At 41.9% G+C, this 13,549-nt stretch overlaps 1 protein-coding gene across 5 annotated transcripts in view; it reads right to left on the bottom strand.

Annotated features, from left to right (window-relative positions):
- The window catches only part of MAP3K4 (mitogen-activated protein kinase kinase kinase 4), a 207,036-nt gene that overhangs the window by 157,411 nt on the left and 36,076 nt on the right, over positions 1-13,549 (bottom strand). For 4 of the 5 annotated variants that reach the window (XM_082249105.1, XM_082249104.1, XM_082249108.1 and 1 more), the window contains exon 2: positions 7,763-7,956. The exons of the other annotated variant lie outside the window; for it this stretch is intronic. In XM_082249105.1, coding sequence (XP_082105231.1) covers positions 7,763-7,815 — 53 coding nt within the window. In that variant the 5' untranslated portion in view covers positions 7,816-7,956. The remainder of the gene's footprint in view (positions 1-7,762; positions 7,957-13,549) is intronic. 5 annotated transcript variants of the gene reach the window in all.

The following is a 13,549-nucleotide window of genomic DNA, read 5'->3' as shown; positions in this document are numbered from 1 at the left end:
ATAACTATATGCGAGGGTAAAGCTATCAAGCTCTCTGCAGATCAGTAAGAGATTGTTTCGGGCAGCACGAGACACAGTCTGCAATAGACAAGTTAATTTACACAATGGGTGGTCCTAACTGCCCATGAAAGTGATAAACTAGCACTTTCATGGGCACTGCTAGCAAACATGGCTGTTTGGGATTTGAAATACTTTTTGCAATAACATTGCCTTTAATCCTTAAAAGCAGTGTTAAACCCAAAACCAAAAATGGAATATATTGCAGCTTAACAATCATTAGATGTGGCGACTGCATTAGTTCTCTTTAGGCTTTTTTCACTTGGTTGTATGGCCTGTAACACCTCCTGTATTAGAGTGCCCCCACTCTGGATTAATGAGCATGGCGGGCACCTTTGGACAGCAGCATTGTTAATATGGGGGGGAGGGGAACATTAGAGGTACTAGCAGATTTAGTTACACTACCAAATTTAAGCCAAACTCCAGCTCACATTTTATAAGCAGTTACAGCAACTGTTTTGTTCCTTTTGAAATAAATATTTTATATGGAGGAAATGTGATTTAATCGCCAAATGGAATGGTTTCTTCACAGTAAGTAAGAGCTTTGAAAATGTAAATAGACTCTCTCAAGGAGCTGGTTCTGGCCAGTTCAGTAGATTGCTTTAAAAAAAAAAAAAAAAAAGCATGGATTCTTTCCTAACTGTACATAATATAACTAGATACTAACATTTATTTAGCTTTAATATGTAAAGTTGATCCAGGGAATATCCAATTGCCTCTCAGGGAATCAAGAAGAATTTTTTCCCCCGCTGTAGCAAATTAGATCATGCTTTGCTGGGGTTTTTTGCCTTCCTCTGGATCAACTGTGGGTATAGGATTGTATGATTTTTATTGGTTGAACTAGATGGACTTGTGTCTTTTTTCCAGCCAGACTAACTATACATGAATAAATGCTGATCATTGTAAGCACCCCTGCCAGTGTTAAATGGTTTCTCTCCTTTGCAGCTAAGAGCCATTGGGTGGCTTCCCATGGTTTTTACCAGGTGAAGGTGTACATTTCTTTTGAATGGGGGGGGGGGGGCATAACACATCCTGTGCCCCTAACGTACAGCTTTTACCCTTGACTGACAAATGTCCTGCTTACGAACTGTCAGACTTTTTGGTTAAATTAACACCTAGGTAATGGAATGAGAGGAAAATGGAAGGCTGTATAGGCCCCCTTTTCCTCATGGGAGAGCGGCGGGAAGGAGGTCAGGTTTAGGATATTCAGTATTTCCTTCCTTTTTTCCTCATGTATCTCACGTATGTCTGCAGGGGACAGGGCACCTATAGGGGCAAGTGTCAGCTGTAGAAGCTTCTAGAGCTCTCTGGGGGCTCTATATAAGGAGGAGATCGCCTCAGCTGGGCTCATTCGCCTCTGAAGGCATACTGGTGGTGTTCCCCATTCCTCCCTCCCTTGCCACAGCTGTTTATGTGGTGGGTCACCTTTGCGTAAGCAGAGGGGGATGGTTTTTACTCTATTGGTTGGTAGTGATGATTTTATCTGAAATATTTATCTATGCAGCCTGAGCCGTGGTGGCTGAGTTGTTCAGAGTGTTGTATGTTTTTATTTAATAAAGTTTTAAAACCAATAATAAATGGCCGCGGCCAATTATTTTCCAAACTTACAGGTGTCTGCCGTTTAATTTTAGTTAAGAAAGTAGAATAAGAAATCCTGCCTACTTTCCCATAGCGTTACCCTTATCTCTGTTTGAATCCGTGTGTGAAATTGCCAGACTCTTGGCACCTCCTCTCTAATGTACAAACTCAGCCTTGACTCCTTCAGTTTAAAAAAATCAGACTGTCCCATGTGTCCACCATCAGTACTCGTTTCTGACCAGGTGGTACAGGACTTTCGCTCGCTTGGCTCAGATGTTTCCTGGAAACCAATTCTAATTGTTGGAGAGGGTGTCATCAGAAGGGCCCCCTTCTCCATCTTTGGTGGTTCTGCCCCAAGATTAAAAGGTTTCTGGGGCACAATTGCAATTTGGATACAGAAAATGACTCTCAGGCCCATCAAACGTACTCCTTTACAGTTTCTATTTCACGATATGCCAGCTTCTGTTTAAATTGTACAGGAACAGTGTAATTCCCCATCTGCTATAAACACAGCAAAAAGTCTGATTCAGTACTGGATGCAGGCAGTTTGCCCAATGGTGACCAAATGGAAAAGGGAGGTTAATTCCATTATGGACGCACAACGCTGGATTCACAATGTCAAGCAGGGCACGGGGGGGGGGGGGGGGGGGGACATGTACAGAGGGTAAGCAGGGCAGGGGATAGGGTTAGTAGTTTGTAGGGCAGGGGGTCTGTAGTAAGAGAAGCAGAGTTCAGGGGTCAGTAGTAAGTGGCATGGAGGACAAATTTTTGCCTAACAGTGGGAGGGGCTTAGAGGGGTAGATTAAACTGAGTCTGTGCCTGGTCGCTGTATACACTGCAAACATTTACCACAGTCCTTGAACCCACACATAACCCCTGCATACTACTTCACAAGTGACAAATCTCACAGATCCATATAAACCTCAGAAAGAAGGATCATTTTTGAAAGTGTAAAGGTTTCAATCTCCGTCTCATATTCTGTTCTGCACATAAAGTGATCACTTTGTCTGTCTGAGCCGACCTTAGAGCCAGCAACAGTTGGGACAATGAACACTTTGGTCAGGACTATAAAATGTAAAACATAATGTATAGAATGCAGGTGTCAGGAGTAAAATACAAAACACAGAGTGCAGACTCTTCCCTTACACCAAGAATCCCCATTAGAATTCCCCCCTTTAGAGTCCTCCCCTTACATCAGGGTCCCAAGAGTAATCCCCCTTATATCTGGGTACCCAGAGTCATCCCCCTAACATCAGGTTCCCTTGGGTTCCTCAGCCTTACCTCAGGATACCCAGAGCCTCTCCCCCCCTTACATCAGTGTCCCAAGAGATCCCCCCTAACATCAAGGTCCCCGGAACCACACCCCCATAAAATTAGGGTCCCTAGAATCACTCCCTTAAATGAGAGTCCCCAGAGTTTTCCTAGTTACATCAGGTGCCCTAGAGTCCCCCTTTTACATCAGGGTCCCAAGAGCCCCTCTTGAATGAAAAATAAAATGAAGAGGACACTACTAAAGCCAGCCATAGACGGTTTCAAATTTGGCAGGTTCAGCGGAAACCAGCCTCATTTTGATCCATGCATGGGCAGCCTGGTTGTACTGAAGTCAATCTATTGATCGATTTCAGTACTACAAGCCTGTTTATTTTTTTTATTTCCATACAATTACTGCCAGCAGCTATAGCCTCAAGCAGTGATCATTGTATTCTGACTGCTGGGAAAACTCCCGCTGTCAGAATACATTAACTCTACGGGAGGCATTTCCCTATCAGCACTGAATCTGTTGATGGGGGAACCAAGTTATCCTCTCTTTCAACCTGTGGTTGGAGGACATAAAATTGCATAATGTATGGCTTGCCTAAAAAGTAGCCAAGCAAACAAGTGCAAAGCAGTAAAGGGTCAATATATAGTAAACTTTCTGTCCTTCGAAGAGAACATTCAGTGTACACAGCCTTATTTACTGCTATAGTGATCATGTATTTCCACCTCCACTAGGGCAGATCCGGCAAGCAGGCATGAACAATCACTGCACATTACAACTCAGCTTTATATACTGCCGGTGCTGACAGTCAGTGTGCACTCATCATTCAAGTATAGAGTGGAGATGAAAATACACAGTAAAGAGTTGTAATGAGCAGTGATTGTTCATGCCTGCTTGCTGGACCTGTCAGTATAGAGTGGAGGTGGAAATACACAATGAGTATAGCAGTAGATAAGGCTTTGTACATTGAAAGTTCTGTTATAAGGGGAAAGATTTTATCAGGACATTTGTGCATGCTCAACTGAGCCGATGAGGAGGGAAAGAGCCGAGGTCTCTGCTCTCATACACATTACTGGATCAAGATTGGGCTCAGGTGAGTATAGGGGGCTGTCTGCTTCCAGGAATGTACATCTGTCCTTAACCACAGGGAATCATTCCATGTGTGATCATATGTGAACAGCCCCAGACAGTGTCAGCCTGTCTGTGGCAGATTAGAAACACCTGTATACACCTACTGCAGTAATACGCTGATCTTGGCAGTGTACAGCCCTAATCAACTGTGTGCATGAGCCCTTACGCAATAGTAATATACATAGTCATGTTATAGTCCATGTGACTAGAACATGACTATCTTCTGCCCTTGCTAAATTATATCTGAATTGATAACTAATCAGAAGTAGGCACCAGCCTATACGCAAGCTTATTTTTGGCAAAGAAATGTTGTGTAACTTTTCTGCAGATAAAATTGCCCCAGCATGTGCAGATGAAATCTGCATTTAGACATTTGTGGTGCATTGCAGCATGCCCAAAACCATGCACTACTGTAAGAATGGATTGACCAAATGCCACTATGTAGGTTTTAACAAATGTGCCTTTTTCCCCCCACTTCAGCACACCACACAGCACAGACGGTTTACAAAAGTCCATTGGGGTATGCCAAAAATGGAAAAGTGTACCATTTGAAGCGAGAAAAAAAAAAAAAAAAAACCTGACAGGGGTTCCTAAAAAATAATAATAATAATAAACTCTTTAGGCTAACCACATACTCAGTAATGCAGAACCAGAATTAAGCAATACAATCTTATAGAGGCGAGTGAGGAAAGAAATGCGAAAGTGAGCTTGCATAATTATGTGTTTAAGCAACATACAAATAAAGAAATAGTATAGCCAATCACTGGCTTGGCTATAACATTGTATTAAAATAATTACAAGGCAGTGCAGCTTTATTTACCATAGAATGGGTGGAGTATGCCTCTGTTCAGGACACAATTTTAAAGTCAATTACCACACAAAAACATACACAATCATTTAAAATGCTGCCATTTTATATCTGCCCAAAACTAAAATTCATTAATTTTACTAAAACTTCCAAGCATACTCCCCTCCCCCATTTTCCCATGCAGCAGGGAAAGTCTGTTCATTATAAGATCGGATGTTAAAAGCAATGCAATGATATTCATTATATAAGTCCATGTAGACATCTAATGTTCATTCAAAAATCTACTAGTGTATGGCCAACCTTCGGTCGTCCATAGACGGTGCAAATTTCTATTCCCCAATCAACACAGACCGTGCTGCAAAGCAATTGTCTTCTCCTGGCGGGGGGGGTGGGCGGGCGTAGAGGCCTGTAATTAATCGCTAGAGGCTATAGCAGCTGCTTGCAATAATCGCAATCAGACCTGGCAGGCTGGTTGTACCCAAGTTGATCAATCAGCTTGGTACATTCAGCCTGCCCCCTATTGTTCGAATCTCAGCCAGTTCCTGCTGAACTGCCCAGGATTCGAACACTGTATGACCGGCCTTAGACTATAGCAGGTAGCCTGGAGTCACAGGAGATCCCAAATAATATGAGAAGCAAGTGGGTGATTCAACCCCGGAATATTTTATCTATAACCAAAATATAAACACTGGGTGGACTAGTTGCTTGAAAACCTTTGGAACGTGCACCTACAGATTCCTGGACTCACCATACATAAAATAAACTGGTTAGGACCGCTTGATACAACCTTGAAAACCCATTTAGGTACAAATAAAATTTAAAGAGTTTGTCCTAGTCAGGGTGGATAGATAAAAAAATAAAAATAAAAAAAAAAACACCGGATTTTTTTAAATTTAAATCATATTTTTTTGAATTGTATCAAGTTTATTTTAATAAAATGCTCTTTTGGAGTAAAAAAAAAAATCTATTTTACAAACATTAATAATTTAGTTTATTCAGCATGAAATGGAGCTTAGTTATGTAGCATAAGGCTGTATATTCTGCAATATTTACATTTTTGGCAAATTAATTTAATGAATCAAGCTGTGCAAGCTAAGATAACATGCACTGCATTGATTCATTCACACAAGTTTACAATAACCATGGGATAAAACAAAGTTCAGGAATATTCCTTTATCCCATGGTTTTGCAAATCTATGTACACTGCAAACTGTATGATTGAATCGGTTCGGATATCACTTTTTTTTTAATCTGACAGCTTAATATTCTAAATAGTAAACCTTTATTTTGTTTGCAAATATTAAAGATTCTAACTACCAGAAAGAATATGTCTTTATATTGAAAGAGCAAATGCCTTTATTGTGATTTCCAAAGTGGCACAACAAAACACCAAGCAGTCCAGGTAGACGCGTTTCACACAGTGCAACTGTGCTTAACCACTGAAATGCTGCTGTTTCTTCTTATCTTTTACATTGTTCACGGAGGAGAGTGAGGGCTAGCACTCATGTGGAGGTTCCATTAGATTCACTCATCTAACCTGGAACAGCAGATCTTTCTTACCTACATTTTAAGAGCACCTGTCATTTCAGATCCATCATGGCAGCGCCTGTTAGCGGGCATCCACTCACCTGCTGCCGCCACGTCCCTCATCTTGTTGTGTCACTGCCGCATCACCAGTGGTGAGTCAACAGTGGGTCAGAGGAGGAGCCGCTGCAGGACAGAGATGACAGTTGCTCTTTAAAAATGATGATTTAAATCATAATTGATTCATTGCCATTGCTCCACACTACAAGATTGCTAAATCACATACATACATACGGTATTTTCCGGCGTATAAGACTGGCCGTATAAGATGACCCCCCTATTACATGATCTACCGGTAATACTTATACTTAGGTTACCTTGGAGATATTATACTCTGCGTATAAGACGACCCCCCATTTTTGGGGGATTTTTTTGAGGTTCAAAAGTAGTCTTATACGCCAGAAAATACAGTACATATCTCTCTATCTATCCTTTAACTTCAGCTATTTTTTTTTTTTTCAGGTTTTTGTACCACCAATGTGCAGATCAGAGCTTTTATATGCTGCAGCCTGAAGAAAACAGCTTTTACTAAAATAATGAACAGAGGTTCACACCCAGCCACTCAGGCATATCAGAGTCAGAGGGATAACCATGTAAAGATCAGAGATCATGATTCTCATTTAATAGTAGTCTTGCCATGTAATACACACAAAAAAAACGTTCTAGAACTGGGAAATAATGTAAGAAGTGCATTCCTTAATGGAGGATCTGTAATAAAAAGGTTTTAACTCATTTTATTAGCAAAAAAAAAAAAAAAAAAAAATCTGCATTTAGCTATTCTCCAAACAATTGCCATGTGGTGGCAACCATGGTTTCTGGGTTGATCTCACTGTGGCGGGATCACCTGGAAGTTTGGCCCCCCCATCCCCGCCGCCAGGCCATTCATGAAGTGCCGGCGCATGCGCAGTCCCATACAAGCAATGGCAGCGGCAGCACCTGAGAGCCCATTGAACAGTCAGCTGGGGTAAAGAAACCACAGAATCCATGGACAGGTAAGTGTCCTAATATTAAAAGTCAGCAGCTACGGTATTTATAGCTGCTGACTTTCATTTTTTCTGAAGGATCCTTGACCTCCTTTAACTAATTGTATAGTTATTTCTGTGACTGTCATTAGGATAGAATTATTTTTTTGCAAAAATATTTTACCCCATAATAAAAAGGTTACATTTCTAACGAAGATCCTTCTCACAAGGTACATCTGAAAATAGAACACAGTCAATACCGACAAAACACAGCTCAACCTCTGCAAGAAATGTTAAAAGAGCATCTTTGTCAGGCGAAAAAGGTGACATGCAGAGTCAACTCATCAAAAGTGCTTGTTAATGCACAAATAGTATCAGACTTACTGGAAAATCTCTGCTACCTGGCACCATTGTTTCCTTTTGTATGGAGAGTACATCAAATTCCAAAGCCATCAGCTAAACTGGAAAGAAACTTGCAGCAGGTTCTGGCAGTGCTGCATTGTGGTAGAGGATGGCCGCTTGTTTGATTGCCCATCAATCTCAGTGTGACATCTACTTAATAAAGGCCTGCCTAAACCCTGTGCAGGGACAAAAAGAGGATTCACAATAATAACACACATGATCCCATGCACATTTAGGATTTCAAACTGATACAATACAGCACACCATTTCAAATACATCTGACAGCAGATACTCACCACACAAATTTCTATTGAAAATACATCTACTGTCTGTAGGCTCCATTTAAAAAAATAAATAAATAAATAAATTAGTTTAAAAGCAAAGTTTTTAAAGGCTGCAGATTCCAGAAACCAATCCCTGGATATTCAAAGTTATGAATACTGAAGAAATGATTGCTGCATCTGAATAACTCTGTAGGAAACATCCTACATCTGAGTCACTCTACACTCCACCCTGATTACTTAAAACCTTGTCTAGAATATGAGGTCAACAATAATCTGTAGCATCATACAAGCTTTCATAAAGTACAAATAAAGATGCGGGGAAAACATCAGGGTTCAGAAAACAGTCCAATGCATTATTGTTTTTCTTTTTCTACCAGAGCCCACAAACTGAATCTTAAAGCGGTATGAAGCTAAAAACCAAAGCATTAACATTTTGCAGCTTACTAATAATTTGATGTGGTGTAGGGCTGCACGATATTGGGGAGAAAATTACATTGCGATATTTGGTTTTCAACTATATATATTGCAATATTTCTCTGGGTGGAATGCAGAAGACACTGACAGTGTGGATTAGGCAGAGTCGGGACTCCCAGTGGTGGTAGGAGGTAGAAGAAGTTAGAACACAGCCCAACATGAGTGGAGCCACAGCTCCTCCCTGTTGTCCTGTCTGGAGCTCAGAATCAGATGGTGACCCGTCAGGCACAGGGTCCCGCCCACTGGCGGGTGGAAGGGTCGGTACAGGACCACCTTGTCCACCCGGGGGGTTTTGATCAGCTCTGCGAACTCCATAGCGGACACCGGAGGATCCCCGTCATCGTCCTCTCATCACCGGTACTACACCTGACACAGCGCTCCCCCTCGCTTTCGGCTGTGATCCCAGCTCTACCTCTAGTCTCCAGCCGACCATTACTCCGCCCTGCTCCGCCCATTGTCTCTCCATTGACTATTTACAACACATTACAGCCTGATCCCGCCCCCGTGCGCGCCCCCTAAAGAGCAGCCAGGAGAGACAATGGGAGGAGCAATGGTCGGCTGGAGACTAGAGGCAGAGCTGGGAGGGCTGGATTGCATCGGGCTGGAGGGGCAGAGTTCCGATCAAAACCGAAAGCAAGGGGAAACTCGTTTGTGTCGTCTGCCTGCACAATATTGTGTCTTCAGCGATATGAATATCGCCCACGCCCGCAGAACGATAGTCGATATCACATCGACTATCGTTCATCCCTAATGTGGTGGCTGCATTAGTTTTCTTTTTAAGACATTATCCCAGTGGTCTGGCCAGTAACATACTCCCTTATGGTGCGCCTACATGAAGTAGTAACCTAGGGGCATTCTTTTATCTAAATCTGCTAGTGCTTTTAAAAAATTGAAGACAAACTACAGCTCATACTTTTTGAAGGATAAGTTCACTAGTCTACCAAGCCAGTGGTATAATGTTTGTCTCAATCCTTTAACTGCTACATCTGCAGGACATCTTGTTCTGTTGAAAGACAACAGACTAAAGATGGATACACACTATACAATTGTCTTTAGATTTTTTCCTTTAGACTTACCAAAACCATATAATATGAGGTCAGAAACATTTATCCAAACAGGCTGGTTCTACAGAATTAGAATGGTAGATTGGTCTCTGTACAACCAAGTTGCCCATACATGGAAAGAGATTTGGCTGATCCCTGCTGAACCAGGCAAATTCTTATTTTTAATTTTTATGCATGGCCGGTTTTAGGCTAGATGCACACAACTCTGTAGAGAATGTACCACATGCCAAGCCAGCATTATCACTTTTCTAGGACCTGCAGCCACTGGCTCCTGCTGCTCGCAATAAAATCCAGTGACAAGGGAGCAGGGTGCAGGGCCACGCTGCACTGTGTGTTTAAATGGACACACAGTGCACAGCTGGGAATTAAGCCCGCACAAGTGCCACCATAGGAAGCTGCTTCAAATGGTTGCACACAGAGAAGTAGAGGAGCCTAGAGCATTGGCTGGGGACCCCATAAGAGCAAGATTGGAGCTGATCTGTGCAAAACCATTGCGCAGAGCAGGTAAGTATGACATGTTTGTGATTTAAAAACATATTAAATAAATCACTTTACAATTACTTTAAAGAGGAGCTCCAGTCTCCCCAACAAAAATTAAAAGCCATCATCAACAAATACTGTAGCTGTTGACTTTTATTAAAAGGACACTTACTCGAGCCAATTATTTAAATGGCTTCGGATGCAAGCGCTGGCACTTTAGGTAAGAGAAACCGGAAGTGAAGCCTTCCGGCCGAACTTCCACACATAACACCCCTTTTTGGTGAAGTTCCACTTTAACCGTAGAAAAGCTACACAAAATGTAATATTAAAATGATTCTAGACAACTATGCAAAAACCTAAACATATGTCATTTTAGCATCCCCTTCCCGCACTCAGTGCATTCATAATGGGTTAGTCTTACCTACAGCCCTACTCTTGCAAAGTCTTTACTGTCCCCAAGTGACTTACCACCACCATATACAGTTGTCGACAACTTCATCGTACCTTAACAACTCATTGAAACTGCTTCATCCCGTCTAAACTTGAGTAGCAAAATAGCAATTTTCTCATCTATACCTACATGACTTTAGAACAGGGATCTTCAAACTACGGCCCTCCAGCTGTTCCAGAACTACATGTCCCATGAAGCATTGTAAAACTCTGACATTCACAGACATGACTAGGCATGATGGGAATTGTAGTTCCTGAACAACTAGAGGGCCATAGTTTGAAGACCCCCGCTTTAGAATGTTATAGAGCCGGGTCACATCCTATATTTTACACATATTCATGGGCCGAAAAAAATAATTTATAATTCTGCAGAAGTGGAACAGAATAAAATTTGACAGGCTAATGACTGCAGGGCAGGATTGTGTACCCATTTCCTACGCCCACACCTAAAACGCTGAAGCCTCATGCATTGGGGCTAAACTTTCAGCATGCATGAGGCCTTACATCTGTGTTTTCATCACTCAGAGTCTCCATGCACATTTGTCTCCCCACCACTCATCAGAGCCTCCTTTCCAAATTGGTTTCCCTTTCACAGCCCCCCACTCCAGTGTCCCCATCACCAAGAAGAGTCTCCCCACACATTTGTGTCCCCATCAGAGCCATCAACCCCCCTCAAAGCCACTTATATCCTTTGTAGCTATTGATGAATATATTTAAAATTACAATTTCTGTGCACAAAGATAAGCTTTAAATAGAGAAAAAGTAGCCTGAGGAGATTATAAAAGGAATTTATAGACCATAATGTCAAAAGGTAAAGGGTATAAAGACCCTCACCAAGCAGCTTGATGTTCCTGTGCCTACGGTTACATATATTAAAAAGTTTAAGGTCCATGGGAGTGTAGCCAACTTCCATGGATATGGCCAGAAGAGAAAAAAATCTAGCCCAAACTGAATAGAAGGATAGTGCAAATGGTAAACAAACAGCTAGTGAAAACTACCAAAGAGATACAAGATTAACTCCAAGGTCAAGGTACATCAGTGTCTGGTCCCACCATCTGTTGCTTTTTGAGTAACAGTGGGTTCAACGGAAGACGACACAGGAGGCTTCCACTGTTGAAAGAAAAACATTAAAAAGTCATTCAAAAGATTTTTTCCCCTTCTACTCTCACCCACTTGTTTACATATTCATAGGATTATGGTGCAAATATTTAACACAAGCTGAGATGGGAGAAGTGTTGATCTGTGTGGAGGGAAATAGGAACTGCCCCGTATGGGGGGCTTGTGCTTCCAGTACGTGTGCAATTTTGTGTTTTACATTTTTGGTACATCTGTACTGCAAAACAAGAAACGAAGATAAAAAAAAAATAAATAAAAAGTTAGACTGTAACTTAATTGCATACTGACAAATCACAAATGCTTCTGGGAGAGGGTCATTTGGACAGATGGAACTTTTTGGGGAGTTAAATTAGCTCTAGTGTTCACAAACGTAAAATAAAAGCTATTAAAAAGAGTACACCATGGGGTTAAATAACTAAAACTGGAGAGTGAAAATTCTTGTGCAGCTCTACAAAAACCAAATCAGCTTCCAGTTTTTTTTTCAATGCTTAATGTAATTTAAAGCGGAACTTTACGCTCTGAATCAACATGGACTATTTTTTAATCGACCATATGCAGCTAGCATTAGTAAATAAATAGGGAAACGTCTGGCCCGATTTTGCCCTACCCGGACATCTCAGTGTCCTAAATGTCTGCAGTCGATCGGCACATTCGATCACCTCCTATGGCATTGTCCGAGCGTGCGTGGATACTGGGTACAAGTGGTTCAGTTCCTCCACGATCGGATGGGTGCTCCTGTGTCTCTCGACCCCAGAATGTGCCTCTTGGGACTTTTTTCAGATGAGGATTTAGACAAACACACGGTTAGATTTTTCGGTACACAAATAAAGTTGTTTTGATTTAAAAAAAAAAAAAACAAATAGGGAAAAAAAAAAAGTTTTCAGGAGGGTTTATTTTAATTTTTTTTTAAGCAAAGCATACTCTCCTGCCTCCATGCCCGAGTTAAGGGCAAAAGGATTCCAAGAATTAAATGCTACATGAATCATCTGGCCTTACTCAGGATGGCCACAGCCAGAAATGCTAAAAGTGGTTTTTCAAATTGAAGCATGGAGACATGGATGTATGGGGAAGTATGGGGAAGTTTGCATTGAAAATTAAAATGAATTAAATAGTGTTTTTAGTTTGTGATGCTCAGATTCATTTTAACTCTGGGTGTGCAGTGATCCCAGATAACATTATCTGTAGCAAACTCTCAAAATTGTCTGTCCTAACCAGGGGTTTAAGGCCCCTTTCACACAGGTGGACTGTTCAGATCCGCCTGTTCGTTTTTTTGGCGGATCTTAACGGTCTCCCCATGCATTCCTATGGGGCATCGGATGTCAGCGGAGACATGTCCGCTGACATCCGACCCGATCCATCAAATCTGCACGGATGGAAACCCTATTTTCCATCCGTCCAGCGGATCGGATCGGATGAGAACGGACAGACTGTCCGTTCCCATCCGATTTCCCCCATAGAGATGTATGGGGAACCGACAGCTGTGTCTCCGCACACAGCATGGAGACACAGCTGTCCTCCTGCTGCTCAGCGGGGGATCGGCGGCTCGATCCCCCGCTGAGAAAAACCGAATCCGTACGACGGACGGATAGTGTGAAAGGGGCCTAAAGCTGATCAGAGATGGATCTAAATTTGTCTGGTTCAGCAGGGACCGGCCAAATTTTGATTAATCTATGAGCAGTCCCGTTTAAGAGCACCTGATCTACTCATCGATTGCTCCCATGTGGGCATGCTGGAAAACTTTAGTTCGATCAGCAGTTGAATACACTGATAAGTGCAGGAGTCCAATGACACAAAAGGGAGGATTACTCTATCCACTTTGATTGTGTGGATGGGGAAAATCAGTACAGTTTTTGTTCTCAGGCTTCTGGCTGCAGAATACAAAAAAAAAAAAAAAAAAAAAA

Source organism: Pelophylax lessonae (assembly GCF_965119305.1).
Source record: "Pelophylax lessonae genome assembly, chromosome: 3".
In the NCBI taxonomy this organism is placed as follows: Eukaryota; Metazoa; Chordata; class Amphibia; order Anura; family Ranidae; genus Pelophylax; species Pelophylax lessonae.
Note: the sequence above shows the minus strand (reverse complement) of the source record. Positions and strands in the feature narration are given on the sequence as shown.